This window comes from Oncorhynchus nerka, linkage group LG10 (assembly GCF_034236695.1).
Source record: "Oncorhynchus nerka isolate Pitt River linkage group LG10, Oner_Uvic_2.0, whole genome shotgun sequence".
Lineage (NCBI taxonomy): Eukaryota > Metazoa > Chordata > Actinopteri > Salmoniformes > Salmonidae > Oncorhynchus > Oncorhynchus nerka.
In genome coordinates, this window is record NC_088405.1 from 8,984,017 (window position 1) to 9,010,607 (window position 26,591).

The 26,591-nt window shown below is 44.6% G+C and overlaps 1 protein-coding gene across 1 annotated transcript; it reads right to left on the reverse strand.

Moving 5' to 3' along the window:
• Nucleotides 1–7,486: 7,486 nt before the first annotated feature.
• Nucleotides 7,487–15,995, reverse strand: qrfprb (pyroglutamylated RFamide peptide receptor b). The gene is made up of 6 exons (XM_065022878.1): nucleotides 15,638–15,995; nucleotides 14,464–14,622; nucleotides 12,922–12,983; nucleotides 11,302–11,537; nucleotides 9,383–9,480; nucleotides 7,487–8,031 (listed from the first exon to the last, which is right to left on the reverse strand). The coding sequence occupies exons 1-6, from the start codon at nucleotides 15,993–15,995 to the stop codon at nucleotides 7,487–7,489; spliced, it is 1,458 nt and encodes a 485-aa protein (XP_064878950.1).
• Nucleotides 15,996–26,591: the final 10,596 nt, after the last annotated feature.

Sequence of the window (26,591 nt, forward strand, 5' to 3'; positions counted from 1 at the left end):
ACTGGTCCCCTAAACAGGGGACTTTACATCTATTAATAAATCATGCAATTCGTATATGTTAAGAATTTGGAAATGCTTAAAGATCCTGTTCAATCTCTTTAACAGAGATGATATGACTAAATCTGTTTCCAATATGACACGACTGCCGAAATGTCACAGTGACTTGGAGTTCCACCAAACCACTATGGAAATGGGAGAACGGACAGTGCCTCTCTTGCAGATAAGAGCATGTGTAATCCCCTGGGATGGGAGTACCCCCACACACACAGAGAACCTAATGGCTTCAACAGCAGGTAGGCTTCTAAGCCAGTAATTAGTAGGACTAGTGAAGTCAATAGCCCACGGGGCTCTGGTCTAAAGTAGTGCTCTGCAGGGTTCCCATTTGGCATGCAGTCACTGTTTTGATGTTTTCTCTCCATTGTGATGTCATTTATTATTTATCGCCATTGTGATGTCATTTATTATTTATCTCCATTATGATGTCAACCGAAAAGCTGTATGTGGATCCATGAATGGAAGTAATTACACACAAAAAATGAAGGAAAAAACAAAACCACGTTCTTATTTTTTATTTTAATCTAAATTTTAAACGTCAACATAATCTTGCTTTTACACGTAACAACAATAGACACACAATGAGCCCTTTCTCCATCAGCAGTTGCCACAGAGTGCTTACCCGGCCTAAAACCACAAAGAGAAAGCAATGCGGATGTAGAAGCATCATTTCATTGTAATTCATGACATAAAACATCAAAAGTTCAATATTTAACTTATGGTCCAGTAATGACGTATAGTGTTGATAGCAGATGTACAGAAGCTTGTGCTGAAAAGTATTGACCTCTAACAAAATCCTATAGAAACATGTTTGTACAATTTGTTAAATGATTAAAGGTTGAGTGTTGGTCTGTTTGGGTTGTGTCAACCTACTTGTCACTCATTGTTTGGCTTGAAGATAGTTGTATAGAGCACAAATAGATCTGGGACCAGGTTAATAACGTTGAGCTCTTTCAGTTAAATAAAATGGTCTTGATTCATTTATTGATTGGTAATTAGCCTCTTTATAATTAGATACCTCCATCTCCAGACAGTAGTGATTTGCATGCTACTGAGTATTCCAACTCCAATACCTCTATTGGGTCTATTGTATTATCTGTAGTGAATCAATGAACCTGGCTTTCTCAGCATGCCGAATCAGGTAATAGTGAATCAATGAACCTGGCTCAGCATGCTGAATTACATTTACATTACATTTAAGTCATTTAGCAGACGCTCTTATCCAGAGCGACTTACAAATTGGTGCGTTCACCTTATGACATCCAGTGGAACAGCCACTTTACAATAGTGCATCTAGGTCTTTTAAGGGGGGGGTGAGAAGGATTACTTTATCCTATCCTAGGTATTCCTTTTAAAGAGGTGGGGGCGTTTCAGGTGTCTCCGGAAGGTGGTGATTGACTCCCAGCTGTCCTGGGCGTCGTGAGGGAGTTTGTTCCACCATTGGGGGCCAGAGCAGCGAACAGTTTTGACTGGGCTGCGCGGGAACTGTACCTTCCTCAGTGGTAGGGAGGCGAGCAGGCCAGAGGTGGATGAACGCAGTTTGCTAAATACCAGTTTGAGCCCTTGTTTGGGTGTAGGGCCTGATCAGAGCCTGGAGGTACTGAGGTGCCGTTCCCCTCACAGCTCCGTAGGCAAGCACCATGGTCTTGTAGCGGATGCGAGCTTCAACTGGAAGCCAGTGGAGAGAGCGGAGGAGCGGGGTGACGTGAGCCCGCAGGAGTTCCCCGAACTTGGGAAGGTTGAACACCAGACGGGCTGCGGCGTTCTGGATCAGGTAATAGTGAATCAATTAACCTGGCTTTCTCAGCATGCTGAATCAGGTAATAGTGAATCAATGAACCTGGCTTTCTCAGCATGCCGAATCAGGTAATAGTGAATCAATGAACCTGGCTTTCTCAGCATGCTGAATCAGGTAATAGTGAATCAATGAACCTGGCTTTCTCAGCATGCTGAATCAGGTAATAGTGAATCAATGAACCTGGCTTTCTCAGCATGCCGAATCAGGTAATAGTGAATCAATTAACCTGGCTTTCTCATCATGCCGAATCAGGTAATAGTGAATCAATTAACCTGGCTTTCTCAGCATGCTGATTCAGGTAATAATGAAACAATGAACCTGGCTTTCTCAGCATGCTGAATCAGGTAATAGTGAATCAATGAACCTGGCTTTCTCAGCATGCTGAATCAGGTAATAGTGAATCAATTAACCTGGCTTTCTCAGCATGCTGAATCAGGTAATAGTGAATCAATGAACCTGGCTTTCTCATCATGCTGAATCAGGTAATAGTGAATCAATGAACCTGGCTTTCTCAGCATGCTGAATCAGGTAATAGTGAATCAATGAACCTGACTTTCTCATCATGCTTCAGGTCTCAGCATGCTGAATCAGGTAATAGTGAATCAATGAACCTGACTTTCTCAGCATGCTGAATCAGGTAATACTGAATCAATGAACCTGGCTTTCTGAATCAGCAGCATGCTGAATCAGGTAATAGTGAATCAATGAACCTGGCTTTCTCAGCATGCTGAATCAGGTAATACTGAATCAATGAACCTCAGGTAATACTTTGGCTCAGCATGCTGAATCAGGTAATAGTGAATCAATAAACCTGGCTTTCTCAGCATGCTGAATCGGGTAATAGTGAATCAATGAACCTGGATTTATCAGCATGCCAAATCAGGTAATAGTGAATCAATAAACCTGGCTTTCTCAGCATGCTGAATCAGGTAATAGTGAATCAATGAACCTGGATTTCTCAGCATGCCGAATCAGGTAATAGTGAATCAATAAACCTCTTGTGTCCTTTCTATTTCAAAGCATTTTTGATCTTTCTGAGGTGACCCTGTTTTATTTCATAGTCAAAACATGTCTTCACAATCGGTACTTCTCTGAGATGCCTGCAGTGGTTACCTTCATTTACAAGACAGTAGTTTGGTGAAAGTACAAATTGTGTTTTTATAAGTGATCATGTTCGTTAATGGACTAGCTCTCACTACCGTATGTACAGTTGAGCAGTGGGAGGTTTTGCCACCAGGACTTTGGTCTACCGTCTCCTAAACAACAGCTGCCTGCTGTGGTGCTCTCTTCCTGTCAATAACAATACTAATTAATACATATATCATTTGCATAGCACATTTCCCATGCTCAAAGTTAGAAAGCAAAAAAAATAAAAAATCACAATACGTCAACACATTACCTGTTAATGTCCAAGATGGACTCTAAGCAGATTAAGCCATTAAACATTAAAAGCTTGAATAGGTGTTTTAAAGTGAGGGAGATTAAAAGCTGCCTCCTGGACGAGTACAGATAGAGTGTTGCAGAGCTGAGGGGGCCACATGTGAGAAGGCACTGTCACCCCTGTGCAGGGTAGTGGCTGGTTTGACCAGGCTGTGTTAGTCTGATGATTGTAGGGTACGTCCTGCGGAATAGTTATTCAGAAGTATTCAGACCCCTTGACTTTTTCCACATCTTGTTACATTACGGCCTTATTCTGGAATGGATAAAATTGTCCCCCCCCCTCATCAATCTACACACAATGCTCCATAACGACAAAGCAAAAATAGGTTTTGTAGAAATATTCAGACCCTTTACTCAGTACTTTGTTGACGCACCATTGGCAGTGATTACAGCCTTGAGTCTTCATGGGTATGACGCTACAAGCTTGGCACACCTGTATTTGAGGAGTTTCTCCCATTCTTTTCTGCAGATATACTTCCGGCGCCGACTGAGATGGCCGCCTCGCTTCGCGTTCCTAGGAAACTATGCAGTTTTTTTTTTTTTACGTGTTATTTCTTACATTAGTACCCCAGGTCATCTTAGGTTTCATTACATACAGTCGAGAAGAACTACTGAATATAAGATCAGCGCCAACTCACCATCAGTACGACCAAGAATATGTTTTCCGCGACGCGGATCCGGTGTTCTGCCTTACAAACAGGACAACGGAATGGATCGCATGCAGCGACCCAAGGAAACGACTCCGAAAAAGAGGGAAACGAGGCGGTGTTCTGGTCAGACTCCGAAAAAGGGCACATCGCGCACCACTCCCCAGCATTCTTCTTGCCAATGTCCAGTCTCTTGACAACAAGGTTGACGAAATCCGAGCAAGGGTAGCATTCCAGAGGGACATCAGAGACTGCAACGTTCTCTGCTTCACAGAAACATGGCTTACTGGGAAGACGCTATCCGAGGCGGTGCAGCCAACGGGTTTCTCCACGCATCGCGCCGACAGAAACAAACATCTTTCTGGTAAGAAGAGTGGCGGGGGCGTATGCCTCATGACTAACGAGACATGGTGTGATGAAGGAAACATACAGGAACTCAAATCCTTCTGTTCACCTGATTTAGAATTCCTCACAATCAAATGTAGACCGCATTATCTTCCAAGAGAATTCTCCTCGATTATAATCACAGCCGTATATATCCCCCCCCAAGCAGACACATCGATGGCTCTGAACGAACTTTATTTAACTCTTTGCAAACTGGAAACCATTTATCCGGAGGCTGCATTCATTGTAGCTGGGGATTTTAACAAAGCTAATCTGAAAACAAGACTCCCTAAATTTTACCAGCATATCGATTGCGCAACCAGGGGTGGTAAAACCTTGGATCATTGTTACTCTAACTTCCGCGACGCATATAAGGCCCTGCCCCGCCCCCCTTTCGGAAAAGCTGACCACGACTCCATTTTGTTGATCCCTGCCTACAGGCAGAAACTAAAACAAGAGGCTCCCACGCTGAGGTCTGTCCAACGCTGGTCAGACCAAGCTGACTCCACACTCCAAGACTGCTTCCATCACGGACTGGGACATGTTTCGTATTGCGTCAGATGGAAATATTGACGAATACGCTGATTCGGTGTGCGAGTTCATTAGAACGTGCGTCGAAGATGTCGTTCCCATAGAGCAACGATAAAAACATTCCCAAACCAGAAACCGTGGATTGATGGCAGCATTCGTGTGAAACTGAAAGCGCGAACCACTGCTTTTAATCAGGGCAAGGTGTCTGGTAATATGTCCGAATATAAACAATGCAGCTATTCCCTCCGCAAGGCTATTAAACAAGCTAAGCGTCAGTACAGAGACAAAGTGGAATCTCAATTCAATGGCTCAGACACAAGAGGCATGTGGCAGGGTCTACAGTCAATCACGGACTACAAGAAGAAACCCAGCCCAGTCACGGACCAGGATGTCTTGCTCCCAGGCAGACTAAATCACTTTTTGCCCGCTTTGAGGACAATACAGTGCCACTGACACGGCCTGCAACGAAAACATGCGGTCTCTCCTTCACTGCAGCCGAGGTGAGTAAGACATTTAAACGTGTTAACCCTCGCAAGGCTGCAGGCCCAGACGGCATCCCCAGCCGCGCCCTCAGAGCATGCGCAGACCAGCTGGCCGGTGTGTTTACGGACATATTCAATCAATCCCTATACCAGTCTGCTGTTCCCACATGCTTCAAGAGGGCCACCATTGTTCCTGTTCCCAAGAAAGCTAAGGTAACTGAGCTAAACGACTACCGCCCGTAGCACTCACTTCCGTCATCATGAAGTGCTTTGAGAGACTAGTCAAGGACCATATCACCTCCACCCTACCTGACACCCTAGACCCACTCCAATTTGCTTACCGCCCAAATAGGTCCACAGACGATGCAATCTCAACCACACTGCACACTGCCCTAACCCACCTGGACAAGAGGAATACCTATGTGAGAATGCTGTTCATCGACTACAGCTCGGCATTCAATACCATAGTACCCTCCAAGCTCGTCATCAAGCTCGAGACCCTGGGTCTCGACCCCGCCCTGTGCAACTGGGTACTGGACTTCCTGACGGGCCGCCCACAGGTGGTGAGGGTAGGCAACAACATCTCCTCCCCGCTGATCCTCAACACGGGGGCCCCACAAGGGTGCGTTCTGAGCCCTCTCCTGTACTCCCTGTTCACCCACGACTGCGTGGCCATGCACGCCTCCAACTCAATCATCAAGTTTGCGGACGACACAACAGTGGTAGGCTTGATTACCAACAACGACGAGACGGCCTACAGGGAGGAGGTGAGGGCCCTCGGAGTGTGGTGTCAGGAAAATAACCTCACACTCAACGTCAACAAAACTAAGGAGATGATTGTGGACTTCAGGAAACAGCAGAGGGAACACCCCCCTATCCACATTGATGGATCAGTAGTGGAGAGGGTAGCAAGTTTTAAGTTCCTCGGCATACACATCACAGACAAACTGAATTGGTCCACTCACACTGACAGCGTCGTGAAGAAGGCGCAGCAGCGCCTCTTCAACCTCAGGAGGCTGAAGAAATTCGGCTTGTCACCAAAAGCACTCACAAACTTCTACAGATGCACAATCGAGAGCATCCTGGCGGGCTGTATCACCGCCTGGTACGGCAACTGCTCCGCCCTCAACCGTAAGGCTCTCCAGAGGGTAGTGAGGTCTGCACAACGCATCACCGGGGGCAAACTACCTGCCCTCCAGGACACCTACACCACCCGATGTTACAGGAAGGCCATAAAGATCATCAAGGACATCAACCCGTTACTGAGATGGTTGTTCCTGTTTAGATGGTTTAGGGAGTCTCATTTATCTATCTTCCCTTCTTTGGCAGTCATTTTAAATGCCGGTTGAGGGTGATTTAAAAGTTCAAATTTGGGGATATTCTAACTGTGGCTGCATTTCAATGAGAATTCCATATCACTTTGCTGTCTGTGTCACTAGCAAACAGTCGTTGATGGTACTGGTAACTCTAAAATTCACTTGAAAGGCACCCTGGGAAATATGCAAATAAGGCTTTGCACCATACAGTTTTAAAACAACACCCCAAAAAACGTTTTAGTGGTAAATTTTTTACACATCTTGTTACATTACGGCCTTATTCTGGAATGGATAAAATTGTCCCCCCCCTCTCATCAATCTACACACAATACTCCATAACGACAAAGCAAAAATAGGTTTTGTAGAAATATTCAGACCCTTTACTCAGTACTTTGTTAACGCACCATTGGCAGTGATTACAGCCTCAAGTCTTCATGGGTATGACACTACAAGCTTGGCACACCATTGGCAGTGATTACAGCCTCAAGTCTTCATGGGTATGACACTACAAGCTTGGCACACCATTGGCAGTGATTACAGCCTCAAGTCTTCATGGGTATGACACTACAAGCTTGGCACACCTGTATTTGGGGAGTTTCTCCCGTTCTTTTCTGCAGATCTATTATTTTCCGCTGATAGACATCTCCACAGCAGGATGCTACCACTTAAAGGAACAGACTGCGTTGTCACTGTGGTGGTAAACTAAATAGGATCATTTGTACCTTTTCCAAAAGGTACGCTTCGGAACCTGTACTAATTTATCCCGTAATGTACACTTGGATAAATGAGGTGAGAAGGAGACTGGAGTGCTTCTTCTTTAAGTCTGTAACAAGACTATTTCAACAGATCTACACTGGGCAGCTGAGTGTTCTCCGTCATCTTCTCCCCTGCTAAGGCTGAGGAGGTCTGAGAGGAGACAGACGGACCGTTCTCCAGCTGAGTGTTCTCCGTCATCTTCTCCGCTGCTAAGGCTGAGGAGGTCTGAGAGGAGACAGACGGACCGTTCTCCAGCTGAGTGTTCTCCGTCATCTTCTCCCCTGCTAAGGCTGAGGAGGTCTGAGAGGAGACAGACGGACCGTTCTCCAGCACACCCTGCGCCAAGCCTCCATTAGCCCCACCTCCAGTCTCTGCGAAGGCCTCCCTCTTCAGTGGTCTAATAAAGAGTACAGTGGGGTTGTTGGGCGTCTCCACAGCGCCGCCCCGGTGGTTGGAGGGCTTCCTGAGGCAGCGGGACAAGGTTGCCACACAGCTCTTCTTGAAGTTCTCGTTCATGAAGGCGTAGATGATGGGGTTGTTGAAGGAGTTGGAGAAGCCGATGGCCTGGACGATGGCGATGATCATGTTCACCGTCACCTCGTCAGAGTTCTTCTCTAGGTTGTCTAGATGAAAGGAAGGTTTTTAGGGATTAGTTTAGCTTTATTTAGACTTTGTAGCTAAGTTTCCATCCCATTTTGTGACAGAGTTTCATTTACATATTGTAAAATCTCCATATAACAATATTGCATTTTCCCACCAGAGATGTTTCCATCAAACTGATTTTTTCATTATAATTTTTGGGGGAAATTACAATACAGTAACAAATATAGGACATCACTACAATTTTTCTCTTAAGAAACAAATAAAAAACAGACTGTTTGCTGATTTAAACGTTTTCAATTTTAACTAGGCAAGTCAGTTAAAAGAACATATTCATATTTACAGTGGACGACGCTGGGCCAATTGTGCGCCGCCCTATGGGACTCTCAAGCACAACCAGATGTGATACAGCTTGGATTCAAGCCAGGTACAACAGTGGCACGTCGTGCCCTGAGATGCAGTGCCTTAGACCTCTGCGCCACTCGAGAGCCCTGATAAGAAGCTGTGCGTGATGTAGTGCATATAAACACAACTTTTACTGTTACATTTTCACGTACCGAATGGAAAAAATACAAGTTAAATGGGTTTCCATCGCATTTCCAGCTCGACTGATACTTGTATCACAAAAACTGTTGCACTATATAGCGGATGTGCTCACTCTGGTCTTGGTACATGAGCGCTAGTCAACAGCTCGCGGACACAGTGCGGGTAGGCTACCTACATTATGAGATAATTATGAAAAAGAGTCAAATGATGTGTATTTGTGAAACGGCAGCCAAGCATCGATCATCATGTCACCAGAATAAGACCCTCAACATTTATTGGAAAGGAGCATCAAGCTCATTGCACATTCACCACCCTGTGAAGTTGAACATAATTGATTTAATCTGTAGGCTAATAAACGGCATGTTTTCCCGAGTCGTAATGAGAGGACCACACAACATATCATCACGTGACTCCAAGTTTACTTAGATATGATGGTTATTATATTAATAATTTGCGCATCGCTGCGTTTCCACCGCCATTTCTCATATAATTAATTTTACCGACACAAAAAAGATCCCACCACGTCGAACGAACAAATAGTTTTGTCAGCACAGTCTTGTACCGACATGTCATGTTTCCATCAGACTGGGCGTGACTTTTTATTCATTCATCAGGTAATTCATCCGCAGGAAATGGTTTAATGGAAACGTGGTTAGTGGAAAAACATGCTGAACCGTAAGATTTACACCTGCATCTGAGTTACAGTTAAACCTGAATGTAAAGGTTAACCTATGTGACGGTGATTGTTTATGCTTTAAGTACTACACCCTATTTCAGCTTGTTAGACCTAAGCCCTATTGTCGTTATTGTAGTGTGATAGATACTTACTGTACTCAAACAGCATGTGAACGGTATGAAACGGAGCCCAACAGATCGTGAACAGCAGAACGATGGTAATCATCATTTTTACAGCTCGCTTCTTCTTCCTGTGAAAATCAATAAAGAATGTTCTCACCTTCTCCCGCTGATTCCCTTTCTTTTATTGTTCCCGTACGGAGAGACATGCAGGTGTCATCCTGCACAATGCATTCCAACAGGGACTTTAGAAGAGCTCTCTGTGTGCCTGAATGGTCTGGCAGTAGTGCTGCCAACTCCAGTCAACTCAGACCGCGGTTCAATACCCAGGTGCTTTCAACTTTTCATATCCGTTCACCTCAATCAATAAATATTGTGCATTTTATAAAGCCTTTTTACAATCAGCAGTTACCTAGAGAGGAATCAGGCTCCGAAGAGTGGCCATTCCTCTCCTGTCTGTACCTGGTACAGAGGAACCAGGCTCTGAGGGGTGGCCATTCCTCTCCTGTCTGTACCTGGTACAGAGGAACCAGGCTCTGAGGGGTGGCCATTCCTCTCCTGTCTGTACCTGGTACAGAGGAACCAGGCTCTGAGGGGTGGCCATTCCTCTCCTGTCTGTACCTGGTACAGAGGAACCAGGCTCTGAGGGGTGGCCATTCCTCTCCTGTCTGTACCTGGTGGAGAGGAACCAGGCTCTGAGGGGTGGCCAGTCCTCTACTGGCCGTACCTGGTGGAGAGGAACCAGGCTCTGAAGGGTGGTCAGTCCTCTCCTGGCTGTACCTGGTACAGAGGAACCAGGCTCTGAGGGGTGGCCATTCCTCTCCTGTCTGTACCTGGTACAGAGGAACCAGGCTCTGAGGGGTGGCCATTCCTGTACCTTGGGAGAGGAACCAGGCTCTGAGGGGTGGCCAGTCCTCTCCTGTCTGTACCTGGTACAGAGGAACCAGGCTCTGAGGGGTGGCCAGTCCTCTCCTGTCTGTACCTGGTAGAGAAGAACCAGGCTCTGAGGGGTGGCCAGTCCTCTCCTGACTGTACCTGGTAGAGAGGAACCAGGCTCTGAGGGGTGGCCATTCCTGGCTGTACCTGGTGGAGAGGAACCAGGCTCTGAGGGGTGGCCAGTCCTCTCCTGTCTATACCTGGTAGAGAGGAACCAGGCTCTGAGGGGTGGCCATTCCTCTCCTGTCTGTACCTGGTGGAGAGGAACCAGGCTCTGAGGGGTGGCCAGTCCTCTCCTGTCTATACCTGGTAGAGAGGAACCAGGCTCTGAGGGGTGGCCAGTCCTCTCCTGTCTGTACCTGGTAGAGAGGAACCAGGCTCTGAGGGGTGGTCAGTCCTCTACTGGCTGTACCTAGTAGAGAGGAACCAGGCTCTGAGGGGTGGCCAGTCCTCTCCTGGCTGTACTGGGTAGAGAGGAACCAGGCTCTGAGGGGTGGCCAGTCCTCTACTGGCTGTACTGGGTAGAGAGGAACCAGGCTCTGAGGGGTGGCCAGTCCTCATCTGGCTGTACTGGGTAGAGAGGAACCAGGCTCTGAGGGGTGGCCAGTCCTCTACTGGCTGTACTGGGTAGAGAGGAACCAGGCTCTGAGGGGTGGCCAGTCCTCATCTGGCTGTACTGGGTAGAGAGGAACCAGGCTCTGATGGGTGGCCAGTCCTCTACTGGCTGTACTGGGTAGAGAGGAACCAGGCTCTGAGGGGTGGCCAGTCCTCTACTGGCTGTACTGGGTAGAGAGGAACCAGGCTCTGAGGGGTGGCCAGTCCTCTACTGGCTGTACTGGGTAGAGAGGAACCAGGCTCTGAGGGGTGGCCAGTCCTCTACTGGCTGTACTGGGTAGAGAGGAACCAGGCTCTGAGGGGTGGCCAGTCCTCTCCTGGCTCATCTCTCCCATCTCTCATTCTTCCCTATATCTATCACAATAAAAACAATGAAAGACGTCTGTGTATATGTAGAGTACCTGGATATTTTGTTGACCTCTCTGTGGTTCATGGTGTTCAGCACAGAGGAGTCCCCCACCCTCTTCCTGATCCACAGCTCTATCCCTATCCGTGTGTAGAGAAACAACATGGCTGCCATGGGCATCAGGAACAGAGCGACCATGATGAAGGTGGTGTACACTTGTCTGTGGACCAGGGAACGCCAACGCTCCTGACAACACACGTGGTGGTGGTCGTACAGGAAGTCATACTTCACCTGGGAATGGAGGGGGAACACATCAATGAATCATTCAATCACAGCTTTTGGTTTTCTGGAGTGATTCTGAAAGCGACCGATTTGGTTAGGTTAAGTTAGGTAAGGTTAGATCAGGTCAGGTTAAGTTAGGTCAGGTTCGGTTTAGTTAAGTTAGGTCAGGTCAGGTCAGGTTAGGTCAGGTTTGGTTTGGTTAAGTTAGGTCAGGTCAAGTTAGGTCAAGTTAGGTCAGGTCAAGTTAGGTCAGGTCAAGTCAGGTCAGGTCAGGTCAAGTTAGGTCAGGTTAGGTCAAGTTAGGTCAGGTCAAGTTAGGTCAGGTCAGGTCAGGTCAAGTTAGCTCAGGTCAAGTCAAGTTAGGTTAGGTCAAGTTAGGTTAGGTCAGGTCAAGTTAGGTCAGGTCAAGTTAGGTCAGGTCAAGTCAAGTTAGGTCAGGCCAGGTTAGGTCAGGCCAGGTTAAGTTAGGTCAGGTTAAGTCAGGTCAGGTTAAGTTAAGTCAGGTCAAGTTAGGTCAGGTCAAGTTAGGTCAGGCCAGGTTAAGTTAGGTCAGGTTAAGTTAAGTTAGGATAGGTTAAGTTAGGTCAGGTTGAGTTATGTCAGGCCAGATTAAGTTAGGTAAGGTCAGGTTAAGTTAGGTCAGGTTAAGTTAGGTCAGGTTAAGTTAGGTCAGGTTAAGTCAGGTTAAGTTAAGTCAGGTTAAGTTAGGTCAGGGTAAGTTATGTCAGGTTAAGTTAGGTCAAGTTAAGTTAGGTCAGGTTAAGTTAAGTTAGGTCAGGTTAAGTTAAGTCAGGTCAGGTTAAGTCAGGTCAGGTTAGGTTAAGTCAGGTTAAGTTAGGTCAAGTTAAGTCAGGTCAGGTTAAGTCAGGTTAAGTCAGTTCAGGTTAAGTTAGGTCAGGTTAAGTTAAGTCAGGTTAAGTCAGGTCAGGTTAAGTTAAGTCAGGTTAATTTAAGTCGGGTCAGGTCAGGTTAAGTCAGGTCAGGTTAGGTTAGGTTAAGTTAGGTCAGGTTAAGTTAGGTCAGGTTAAGTTAAGATAGGTCAGGTTAAGATAAGTCAGGTTAAGTTAGGTCAGGTTAAGTTAGGTCAGGTTAAGTCAGGTCAGGTTAAGTCAGGTTTGGTTAGGTCAGGTTAAGTTAGGTCAGGTTAAGTTAAGTCAGGTCAGGTTAAGTCAGGTCAGGTTAAGTCAGGTTAGGTTAAGTCAGGTTAGGTTAAGTCAGGTCAGGTTAAGTTAGGTCAGGTTAAGTTAAGTCAGGTTAAGTCAGGTCAGGTTAAGTCAGGTCAGGTTAAGTTAAGTTAGTTCAGGTCCGCTTCTTTGGTGCCAGGATGTTTACTGTAAGCGTTTTGGATTTGATTTGAAGCTACAGTAGCTGTGATGGGAGGGGCTTGACATACCTCTAGTTGCTGTACGAACAGCATTGGGGATCCCACAACCACTGATGCACTCCATACAAGTCCTGCACAAAGAAGACATGTCTCAATACAATGACTTCCTCACAATACCACAAGTAATACATCATATACTGTACACATATGAAGAGTTTCTTTCCAAAACACTGGATCCACCAATTTATCACATTTGTACCTTCATGTGTGTAAAATTGTACCATTGTCAGATTTTTAATTAATAGATTTTAGCTGTGTATTACAATGAGTTTATTGCAATACGCTATCCTGTATTTCTATTGGGTAGCTGGAATAGAATGTCCCTATCCTGTATTTCTATTGGGTAGCTGGAATAGAATGTTCCTATCCTGTATTTCTATTGGGTAGCTGGAATAGAATGTTCCTATCCTGTATTTCTATTGGGTAGCTGGAATAGAATGTTCCTATCCTGTATTTCTATTGGGTAGCTGGAATAGAATGTTCCTATCCTGTATTTCTATTGGGTAGCTGGAATAGAATGTTCCTATCCTGTATTTCTATTGGGTAGCTGGAATAGAATGTTCCTATCCTGTATTTCTATTGGGTAGCTGGAATAGAATGTTCCTATCCTGTATTTCTATTGGGTAGCTGGAATAGAATGTTCCTCTCCTGTATGTTTAACATCTGAATTCAACACACAAGTCTAGCATCATGCCATAGTGTTTGGTTAGAGTTAGGTCTCGTACCAAATGGCACCCTATCTCCTATACACACTGAACAAAAATACAAACAAAGATCCCAGCAATGTTCCATACACACAAAAAGGGAATTTCTCTCAAATTTTGTACACATTTGTTTACATCCCTGTTAGTGAGCATTTCTCCTTTGCCAAGATAATCCCATCCACCTGACAGGTGTGGCATATCAAGAAGCTGATTAAACAGCTTCTTCTAAACAACCACATCATTACACAGGTGTACCTTGTGCTGAGGATAATAGAAGGCCACTCTAAAATGTGGAGTTTTGTCACACAACACAATGCCACAGATGTATCAAGTTTAGGAGCATGCCATTGGCATGCTGACTGCAGAAATGTACACCAAAGCTGTTGCCAGAGAATTTATTCATGTTAATTTCACTACCATTGTGAGAGGATAGTAAGATGAAAGATGGAGGTCAGGTCAAGCCATTTTTCTTCTCTTTTTGTTGTCAGTGCCTCAGAGCTTCATGCGTTTTTCCCCACTTATCTAAACACCATACTCCACTTTATTGTATATTATGAAAGAAATTCAACCATAACTGAAGAACTCTCATAGGCTACTATCCAATTCAATAAAATAAAAAAAATCTCCATCTTTTATCATCTTTCATCTTACTATCCTCTCACAACGTCTGTACCTAGTGACCTAGTGTCCTCTCTTCTTCTTCTCCCACTCCTCTCCTCTCCTCCCACTCTCCTCTTCTCCCACTCTCCTCTCTCATTTCTCCTCTTCCCCACCCTTCCTTCTCTGTTCTCACTGACATACACCATTAACACAAAAGCAGAAGGAGTGTTTATTTTTAAAAGCATACCTAGCATCTTGTATGCTCTTTTCGGAGTGTACTGCCTCCTCATTTTCAAGGGGTAGACAATTCCCTGGTACCTCTCCACGGCGATGCAGGTCATTGTGAGAATCCCCGTCACTATGGCCATAGTCTGAACAAAAGGAATCGTCTTGCAGATGAGAACACCTATGAAGAGAAGGGGTTAGAAGTGTCACTCAAAAAACACACTGTACATGGAACAAGCAGAAGTTTCTCCATACGTTCTCTCATTGGCTTCGATTACACAGACCAATTCCGATCTTTACTCACTAATTGGTATTTTGACCAATCAAATCAGCTCTTTTGTCAAGAATTGGGCAACATATCATAATTGAGCTGCTTGTGTACTGCAGCCGGTATGGCTCTCGTTATATAACTGCATGGGGAAATGCGTGTGTTGGTAACCTTCACTCCTAAATCCCCTGGGTTCGATGTATAGTCCCCTAGAAGGCTGATCCTCACCCATTCAAACAAAATAGGTTATTTTGTGACAATTCACAGAATAACCTTTATCACAAAACGAATGTGATATTGCTTGCTCTAAATCTTGTGTGAAATATTGAAAAAGGTGAAATAACTCTCAAGCCACCTATAAACTCTAATGTCCGGCAAACCAGAACATCGATTAAAAACGGTTTACTTAGACAACAACTATGGAAATAAAATACTCTGTAGGGCACTGCTCTGTAGCCTATTACCTCCCATGCTGGTTGGTTTTTAACGTCAACATTTTGACTGATGGGTTGAGTGACCCACATCCATCAATTTCATTCAACTGTAGAAGGCACTAGAAGGCAATAAGACACTGAGATGCTCTTGAAATTATTTTTAAAAAAACGCTCTGCAAACACAACCCGTTCATAAATCAATGAGTGTCAAGGCTCAGATTATAATATTCATAAACTACTGCCAAATTGAATGCACATCCATATTATTATAGGATGAAAAACACAACAACGATTACATATAGGCTTCTAAAGTTTATTCAAACTATCAATGACAGTAGACACCCCACTGGGCACATAAATCAATTCAATGTCTAATTCCATTTTAGTTCAATGTAATTTCATTGAAACGACGCGGAAATCATGTTAATTCAACCAGTAGACATTCCGTGCAGAGCTGACAGCTGTTGATGGAATCATGGAACATAGGAACTCACCTCCGAGCCATTCCGAGGAGATGTTCTGCAACAAGGTGAACGGGATACAGAAGAATGTGATAAGAAGATCGCTCACCGCCAGAGAACAGATGAAGATATTAGTGGAGGTCTGTATAGCTCTTTTACGCACCACTATGTAGACAACCAAACTGTTCCCAACCAAAGCCAGGACGAATATGACAGCATACATGATGACGAAAGTAGTCTTAGCGCCCAACGGCAACTCAGGGACGTAGACAAGCGGCTGTATGTTGTAAGACTCGATGAACTCTTGTCGCGTTAAATTGTAATGTTGTAGCATCTCTTGCAGAACCTCGGGTGTTATTTTCGTGGACCCCATTTCTGTTGCCGTTGTCATTTTCTAGGATTTTATGTAAATTCCAGTAGTATAGCCACTACAGACAGATGTATTTTCCCGCCCGAAACGTGTGTGGTATACATGTGTGGCTGATTAGGCTACTCCAAGCAGTGCGCACTGGTGCGCTCCTCCAAAAAAACATATTTCCACTGTGCTGCGGCTAGATAGTGCATTTCTCCCGTGTCCAGAGGCAAGAGGAACGTGTCTGAGTGACACTTCTAGCCTATACCGCACGTTGTTAGTCTGCTTTTGTTGCTGTGGGCTTATAACCTCTGTCCATCAAGGGGTGGAACACCCAATTAGCTGTCATTCCAGTCCTCAAAAGACAGAAGGAACACACACACACAGCTTTATGGACACAGATTCATATTTTTGTATGTGTGATTTTGTGCTTTTCATCATAGCCTATACAAGATTGAGGTCTCATGAAAAGGTCATTCCTGGTTTTGATCCGTGTGTTTAATTTCCTGACCTCATATAGAGGAGGAGTCAATCAACTTGTCTTATCATTGCATCTACTCCAGTTAGTTACATAGTCATTTGTTTTTGTGCACAGTGCTCTTCAGAGATGTGCTGTTCGACAACAACACACTTCCTTTGCAAACAGATGGCTGTGATTCTATTATACAGTCCTATCTCAGAACTGTTATGGGGATTCTGACAAGGGTCCCGTCTTTCAATCAAATGTTTTGTGTGTATATAGTACTTTTCAAGTACAGCCTGCATGAAAATTACACTTGGACTCAAAATATATATGGATTTATGTAATTGGGTGCAAGTTACCCATTGTTTATTAAGGATGATTTTTCTATATTGTGTTGAGTCTCCTAGCAACATGGGAAGCATTGGACCCTAAGTGAGAGGCTGTGTTGGGAGCTGAGTATCCTAGCAACATGGGAAGCATTGGACCCTAAGTGAGAGGCTGTGTTGGGAGCTGAGTCTCCTAGCAACATGGGAAGCATTGGACCCTAAGTGAGAGGCTGTGTTGGGAGCTGAGTATCCTAGCAACATGGGAAGCATTGGACCCTAAGTGAGAGGCTGTGTTGGGAGCTGAGTCTCCTAGCAACATGGGAAGCATTGGACCCTAAGTGAGAGGCTGTGTTGGGAGCTGAGTATCCTAGCAACATGGGAAGCATTGGACCCTAAGTGAGAGGCTGTGTTGAGAGCTGAGTCTCCTAGCGACATGGGAAACATTGGACCCTAAGTGAGAGGCTGTGTTGAGAGCTGAGTATCCTAGCAACATGGGAAACATTGGACCCTAAGTGAGAGGTTGTGTTGGGAGCTGAGTCTCCTAGCGACATGGGAAGCATTGGACCCTAAGTGAGAGGCTGTGTTGGGAGCTGAGTATCCTAGCAACATGGGAAACATTGGACCCTAAGTGAGAGGCTGTGTTGGGAGCTGAGTCTCCTAGTGACATGGGAAGCATTGGACCCTAAGTGAGAGGCTGTAGATTGTGGGGAGGCTGTAGATTGTGGGGAGGCTGTAGATTGTGGGGAGGCTGTAGATTGTGGGAAGGCTGTAGATTGTGGGAAGGCTGTAGATTGTGGAGAGGCTGTAGATTGTGGAGAGGCTGTAGATTGTGGGAAGGCTGTAGACTGTGGAGAGGCTGTAGATTGTGGAGAGGCTGTAGATTGTGGGAAGGCTGTAGATTGTGGAGAGGCTGTAGATTGTGGAGAGGCTGTAGATTGTGGAGAGGCTGTAGATTGTGGGAGGCTGTAGATTGTGGGGAGGCTGTAGATTGTGGGAAGGCTGTAGATTGTGGGAAGGCTGTAGATTGTGGAGAGGCTGTAGATTGTGGAGAGGCTGTAGATTGTGGAGGGCTGTAGATTGTGAGGAAGGCTGTAGATTGTGGAGAGGCTGTAGATTGTGGGGAGGCTGTAGACTGTGGAGAGGCTGTAGATTGTGGGAAGGCTGTAGATTGTGGGAAGGCTGTAGATTGTGGAGAGGCTGTAGATTGTGGGAAGGCTGTAGACTGTGGAGAGGCTGTAGACTGTGGAGAGGCTGTAGATTGTGGAGAGGCTGTAGATTGTGGGGAGGCTGTAGATTGTGGGGAGGCTGTATATTGTGGAGAGGCTGTAGATTGTGGTGTGGCAAGACATGTTGCTAGGAGATAAAGAAAAATCTTAAATTACAACTTGTATCAGATGAGGCCTGTTTTATTTTTTCATGTTGTACGTGATTACACAGGTATACTTGAAAAGGCCAATGGTTATGGGTTATGCAATTATAAGTCTGTTGACTTCGATAACAATAATATCACTTTTGATGGACACGCAGCGTGTCAAAACCTGCTTTTCATTACCACTAAATGGGTTACAAAACGTTGTTGAGAAGTACTTGACTTGTTCCCGGGCCGGTTAGTCTATCATCTGTAGCAGTAACACCATACATCAAAAGGCTGTTCAATCTGGTGTGGACAGTACTAGTGAGTAGGAGTATGTCTCTTCCCCGTGGCTCCCTGTGACTTCCTGTGGCTCCCTGTGACTTCATGTGGCTTCCTGTGGCTTCCTGTGACTTCCTGTGGCTCCCTGTGACTTCCTGTAGCTTCCTCTTATGTATGTGTTCTTTGTGGTCCTGTACGGCTCAGTCGGTAGAGCGTGGCGCTTGCAACGCCCGGATTGTGGGAACTGTTCCCGGGGGGCCGACCAAACGAAATCAGTATGAACGCATGACTGTGAGCGGCTTTGGATTAAAGCTTATAATAAATGGCATATATTCTATTATAGTACCTTTGGTCCCAGCAGGGGGACTCGCATGGTTCTTTTCTCCACTGACGATATGACGCTACTCTCTCTTCCTTCAGGGAAGCCCTTTGATTCCCTCACACACGAAGAAGAACCTCTAAGACCTCACATAGACAGTAATGAAGAGGAACCTCTAAGACCTCACATAGACAGTAATGAAGAGGAACCTCTAAGACTACACATAGACAGTAATGAAGAGAACCTCTAAGACCTCACATAGACAGTAATGAAGAGGAACCTCTAAGACCTCACATAGACAGTAATGAAGAAGAACCTCTAAGACCTCACATAGACAGTAATGAAGAAGAACCTCTAAGACCTCACAGACAGTAATGAAGTAGAGCCTCTAAGAGCTCACATAGACAGTAATGAAGAAGAACCTCTAAGACCTCACATAGACAGTAATGAAGTAGAGCCTCTATCGTCGGACGGGGCCACAGTGTCTCCCGACCCCTTCTGTCTCAGCCTCCAGTATTTATGCTGCAATAGTTTATGTGCCGGGGGGTTAGGGTCAGTCTGTTATATCTGGAGTATTTCTCCTGTCTCCCTCTAATTCTCTCTTTCTCTTTCTCTGTCTCTTCACTCAGAGGACCTGAGCTCTAGGACCATGCCTCAGGACTACCTGGCATGATGACTCCTTGCTGTCCCCAGTCTACCTGGCCGTGCTGCTGCTCCAGTTTCAACTGTTCTGCCTGCGGCTATGGAACCCTGACCTGTTCACCGGACGTGCTACCTGTCCCAGACCTGCTGTTTTCAACTCTCTAGAGACAGCAGGAGCAGTAGAGATACTCTGAATGATCAGCTATGAAAAGCCAACTGACATTTACTCCTGAGGTGCTGACCTGTTCCACCCTCGACAACCACTGTGATTATTATTATTTGACCCTGCTGGTCATCTATGAACATTTAAAAATCTTGGCCATGTTCTGCTATAATCTCCACCCGGCACAGCCTGAAGAGGACTGGTCACCCCTCATAGCCTGCTTCCTCTCTAGGTTTCTTCCTAGGTTCCTGCCTTTCTAGGGAGTTTTTCCTAGCCACCGTGCTTCTACACCTGCATTGCTTTCTGTTTGGGGTTTAAGGCTGGGTTTCTGTACAGCACTTTGAGACATCAGCTGATGTAAGAAGGGCTTTATAAATACATTTGATTGAATTTGATTAAATGAATACTGCGTTCCAATATAATTGTAATCTTCACAGTCTCTTTTGTATACAGTTATACCATTAAAAATGTGTCATTTAGCAGACGCTCTTATTCACAGTGACTTACAGTAGTAGTGAATGCAAACATCTCCGTACTGGTGAATACATACTGCCTCGTCAGCGCACGCGGTTGATAAACACTTATCTAAGCACAAGGCTAATTTGAATTGCAAAGCCTCCATCGTTGGATAAACAGAAACTCATAGATGATATCTGTTTAAATGACACGTATAAAACAGGATTAAGGAGGGATTTCATTACCTTTTACTCTTTGCTTTAAAGCTCTGTTATCTGGAAAAAAGAGTTCTAAGATCTGGATAATAAAACAAAAAGCATCAATGATTGTTTTATATTGGGATTGTTCTCTGCTTTATTTGGACAGGAGCTCTTGCTGAGATATCATGTTTGATGATCTTGTCTGTGTTTTGTCTGCTTGAGAATGAGTAAGTTTTGTAAAAATAAATGGTTCTGTTATTACGACTCAGGATAACATGAACCCAGATGCAGACACAGGAGGCGGAGGATTCAGTTCTCAGATCATTTATTATAACACAGGGACCCAGGCAGAGGTTCATAACCAGATCAGAGTCCGACAGGTACTGGACGGCAGGCAGGCTCAGGGTCTGCCTGCCGCTCAGGGAAACAAAAAAACTAGATAGCAGGGAGAAACAGGAAACCAGCTGGAACGACCTGACAATACAAGACACACTGGCAAAACACAAACAGAAGATGCAGGTATAAATAAACAGGGATAATGAGAGACACCTGGTGGGGGGTGGAGACACCTGGTGGGGGGTGGAGACCTGGTGGGGGGAGACACCTGGTGGGGGGTGGAGACACCTGGTGGGGGTGGAGACACCTGGTGGGGGTGGAGACACCTGGTGGGGGTGGAGACACCTGGGGGGTGGAGACACCTGGTAGGGGGTGGAGACACCTGGTGGGGGGTGGAGAGACACCTGGTGGGGGTGGAGACACCTGGTGGGGGTGGAGACACCTGGTGGGGGGTGGAGACACCTGGTAGGGGGTGGAGACACCTGGTGGGGGTGGAGACACCTGTTGGGGGTGGGACACCTGGTGGGGGGTGGAGACACCTGGTGGAGGGGTGGAGACACCTGGTGGGGGGTGGAGACACCTGGTGGGGGTGGAGACACCTGGTGGGGGGTGGAGACACCTGGTGGGGGTGGAGACACCTGAGACACCTGGTGGGGGGTGGAGACACCTGGTGGGGGCGGAGACACCTGGTGGGGGCGGAGACACCTGGTGGGGACACCTGGTGGGGGTGGAGACACCTGGTGGGGGGGAGACACCTGGTGGGGGTGGAGACACTTGGGGGGGGTGGAGACAAGCACAGGACAGGTAAAACAGATCAGGGTGTGAACTATATAGTTCCAAATAATGTTCCAAATAAGGTTCTTTGTCTTGTAACCATAGCGGATCTCTTTTCATTTTCAGTTTGTGAATAGAAGGATGTGTTCCAAATGACTTGTAACCTTAACTGGCACCCTATTCCCTATATAGAGCACTACTTTTGACCAGAGACATATGGGTCATGGCCAAAAGTAGTGCACTATATAGGAAATAGGATGGCCTGGTGGTGATGAGGTTGATTCAACAGGCCATGGAAGACAGCATCTCACCCAGCCGGCAGCAGCAGAGGTTGAGGAGGGCGACATACAGGGAGGATACTGACTATCTCCAGCCGGGCATGGAGGTAAAACAAACACTTAAAGACGTCCTTCCGGTATAAAAACAGCAATGTTCACACACTAAAGGCTAGAAATATATGCCTTTTCTTTTTAGACAACAACTGCAAGCTTCAAGGGGTAGGTCTGATGGTGACATTGTGATGTCATCATTCTCCCCCACTGCTGAGGAACAATAGAGAAACAAAGAGGAAAGGCCCCTCCCCTACTTGTGATGTCATGAGGATACCTGGAACACCTAATGAAATGTACCTTTTGTTAAGTAAATCAGGTGTTTAAAGGAGCCTGGGGTGCCACGTTAACACCAGGTTGGTTTGGATGACAACAGGGATCTCAGAGAGCTAATTTAGTTCAATCAAGTGAAAATGTAATTGTATTCTAATTCTTTACCTTTACTGATTGTTTATAAGCGCTTGATTTACCATTGGTTTACACACTGAGTATACAATACATTAAGAACACCTGCTCTTTCCGTGACATAGGGTGTTTCTCAAAGTGCATACTACCATGCTCACACAAATAGGAGCATGGGAGGCTGGGAGTATGAGCCCAAATGGAAGTATGCAAAACGGAGCACGGAGGGCACTTCTCGAACGCGTACTCAGTTTGAAGCATCCATCGATGCATGCTACAACGGGAAAGTATGCAAAGAAATATGACTCTCAACCACTGTAAAAAACGATGCAAAATGTATTGAAATCAATGGCGGGCCATTATTTGAGCTGAAGTGAGAGAAAATACAATCCGACATCAGAATGAAATGTTGCCTGTTCACATCTCATATGTTGCCTGACTACAATATTTTATCTTGCTACGTTAATAAATACATGCTGTGTTCATTTTGACACGTTTACCTGCCTACGTACCGTATATCACAAGCCCATAATAAGTCAATAGGGCTACCTATTGGAAATGGCACTCAAATCTTTAGTCACCTATTGGAAATGGCCCTCAGATCTTTAGTCACCTATTGGAAATGGCACTCAAATCTTTAGTCACCTATTGGAAATGGCCCTCAGATCTTTAGTCACCTATTGGAAATGGCACTCAAATCTTTAGTCACCTATTGGAAATGGCACTCAAATCTTTAGTCACCTATTGGAAATGGCACTCAAATCTTTAGTCACCTATTGGAAATGGCCCTCAGATCTTTAGTCACCTATTGGAAATGGCCCTCAGATCTTTAGTCACCTATTGGAAATGGCACTCAAATCTTTAGTCACCTATTGGAAATGGCCCTCAGATCTTTAGTCACCTATTGGAAATGGCACTCAAATCTTTAGTCACCTATTGGAAATGGCACTTCTTTAGTCACCTATTGGAAATGGCACTCAAATCTTTAGTCACCTATTGGAAATGGCCCTTCTTTAGTCACCTATTGGAAATGGCACTCAAATCTTTAGTCACCTATTGGAAATGGCACTCAAATCTTTAGTCACCTATTGGAAATGGCCCTCAGATCTTTAGTCACCTATTGGAAATGGCACTCAAATCTTTAGTCACCTATTGGAAATGGCACTCAAATCTTTAGTCACCTATTGGAAATGGCACTCAAATCTTTAGTCACCTATTGGAAATGGCCCTCAGATCTTTAGTCACCTATTGGAAATGGCACTCAAATCTTTAGTCACCTATTGGAAATGGCACTCAAATCTTTAGTCACCTATTGGAAATGGCCCTCAGATCTTTAGTCACCTATTGGAAATGGCACTCAAATCTTTAGTCACCTATTGGAAATGGCACTCAAATCTTTAGTCACCTATTGGAAATGGCCCTCAGATCTTTAGTCACCTATTGGAAATGGCACTCAAATCTTTAGTCACCTATTGGAAATGGCCCTCAGATCTTTAGTCACCTATTGGAAATGGCACTCAAATCTTTAGTCACCTATTGGAAATGGCACTCAAATCTTTAGTCACCTATTGGAAATGGCCCTCAGATCTTTAGTCACCTATTGGAAATGGCACTCAAATCTTTAGTCACCTATTGGAAATGGCCCTCAGATCTTTAGTCACCTATTGGAAATGGCACTCAAATCTTTAGTCACCTATTGGAAATGGCACTCAAATCTTTAGTCACCTATTGGAAATGACACTCAAATCTTTAGTCACCTATTGGAAATGGCACTCAAATCTTTAGTCACCTATTGGAAATGGCACTCAAATCTTTAGTCACCTATTGGAAATGACACTCAAATCTTTAGTCACCTATTGGAAATGGCACTCAAATCTTTAGTCACCTATTGGAAATGACACTCAAATCTTTAGTCACCTATTGGAAATGACACTCAAATCTTTAGTCACCTATTGGAAATGGCACTCAAATCTTTAGTCACCTATTGGAAATGGCCCTCAGATCTTTAGTCACCTATTGGAAATGACACTCAAATCTTTAGTCACACATTAATGGCATAGAAATGTCACTCAAATGAATGATTGGAAATGTGCCATGCCACGCACATGAGACAATTAGAAATATTCAAGACATGACTAAAGCTAGAACCCCAAGTGAAGAACATGATGCAATTGAATGGAGCCTATATCATGGAGCATAGAGTGTAACATTATATAATGGTACGTAACATTTAGTGGATTAACACACAGAATGATAAACAACTTTCTAACGTTTAATGACGCACATCAAAAGGAGTCAAATAGAAGTCATTATGAACAAACAAAAAATACAAAATACACTTCAGATTTGTAAAAATTTAAATGCAAATGGTTTTCTTTGAATTGGCAAATCCACAAGGATGAGTGAAACTCTGATGACGTCAAAATGAGCCCCGATTCAAAAAAGAAAGCCATTTAATTTGGACTAATTCACAGAGTGTCTTGGAATTGGGTTGTGCTAAATGTATTATGTTTACTTCATTTTGATGCGTATAAAAATCAGAAACTGTTTTCGGGGAGGGTTAAAGCTTCAACATTTCTTCTTCTGTGGTGGAGGCAGGAGCGCTAGTTGGGTGAGAACAAGTCTAGAAGATTATTAATGAAATTGTTCTCACTTCTTCTATGGTGGAGGCAGGAGCGTTAGTTGGGTGAGAACAAGTCTAGAAGATTATTAATGAAATTGTTCTCACCCAAGAACGACCTCACACCTCTGCAATTCAAAAAATATCTATTGTAATTATATAGCTTTATTCCCCCCCATGTATATTGATGCTACGAAGAGGATACGTACACACACAGCAAATGGAAATGGGTTCCCTGACTCAGCTTTTGATTGTATCTCATATTCCACCTTGGCATTTTAGAAATGGAACAAAATGTCAATGTTTTTCCAGACTTCTCTATTTGAAGTCTTCAAATTTCAAATAGAGAAGTCTGGAAAAACATTGACATTTTGTTCCATTCAGCCACTCAAGGACTCTCTGGTCTGCACTCTAAAGCACTTTCATACTTTAAAATACATTTTAATGCATCCCAAATGGCACCCTATTCCCTATATTCACGTGAGCAGGAAGTAGGTAGCGGAGTGTTTGAAGTGGCGATACGGTTGGCTCTTGTAGCCAGGACCGCTGGACCTTGGCATAGGCACTTCAGACTCCTCTGTTTTGGAGACTGATCCGGAGATGGCCAGTAAAGCCATGAAATGTGAGAGCTATGTGACATGTTTACAATAGTGAAAGAGGAAGAATTGACTGACTTATACATAAGGGTGAACAGTGTAAGTAACTCATTACCTCAACAGACCAGATTATTGAACTACTAGGGGAGAATAGGGTCCTTAAAGAACATCTCTCTCTGGCTAAGGAGACGGTCACGGCCCCTCCTCTGCAGTGCAGGGGCGGTTCCTCCTGCAGGCAGAGGAGGGTCGTTAGTGATTGGAGCCACCTGGGCTCAGGGTATTTAAACTGCTGTTTCACTAATCACTCTTGTCTCTCTCTGCTCCTCCAGGTATGATCCTGTTTTGTTTGTTCCTTTGTAGTTTTACATAGTTTTCACTCAGTCATTCACACACACAGATTCACGCATCCCTGCACTTTACATACACCTTACATTATGATACTTTCACACCTCATTCCTTTTTCTTTGTTTAACGTTAATAGTTTTTTGGTTTATAATAAACAACTTTTTGATTGGCCGATACCTGTTGTTCGTGTCCCCTCATAGTTTGGTTTATAATAAAAAACCTTTTTGATTGGCCGATACCTGTTGTTCGTGTCCCCTCATAGTTTGGTTTATAATAAAGAACCTTTTTGATTGGCCGATACCTGTTGTTCGTGTCCCCTCATAGTTTGGTTTATAATAAAGAACCTTTTTGATTGGCCGATACCTGTTGTTTGGTTTATAATAAAGAACGTTGTCCCCCCCTCATAGTTTGGTTTATAATAAAGAACCTTTTTGATTGGCCGATACCTGTTGTTCGTGTCCCCTCATAGTTTGGTTTATAATAAAGAACCTTTTTGATTGGCCGATACCTGTTGTTCGTGTCCCCTCATAGTTTGGTTTATAATAAAGAACCTTTTTGATTGGCCGATACCTGTTGTTCGTGTCCCCTCATAGTTTGGTTTATAATAAAGAACCTTTTTGATTGGCCGATACCTGTTGTTCGTGTCCCCTCATAGTTTGGTTTATAATAAAGAACCTTTTTGATTGGCCGATACCTGTTGTTCGTGTCCCCTCATAGTTTGGTTTATAATAAAGAACCTTTTTGATTGGCCGATACCTGTTGTTCGTGTCCCCTCATAGTTTGGTTTATAATAAAGAACCTTTTTGATTGGCCGATACCTGTTGTTCGTGTCCCCTCATAGTTTGGTTTATAATAAAGAACCTTTTTGATTGGCCGATACCTGTTGTTCGTGTCCCCTCATAGTTTGGTTTATAATAAAGAACCTTTTTGATTGGCCGATACCTGTTGTTCGTGTCCCCTCATAGTTTGGTTTATAATAAAGAACCTTTTGATTGGCCGATACCTGTTGTTCGTGTCCCCTCATAGTTTGG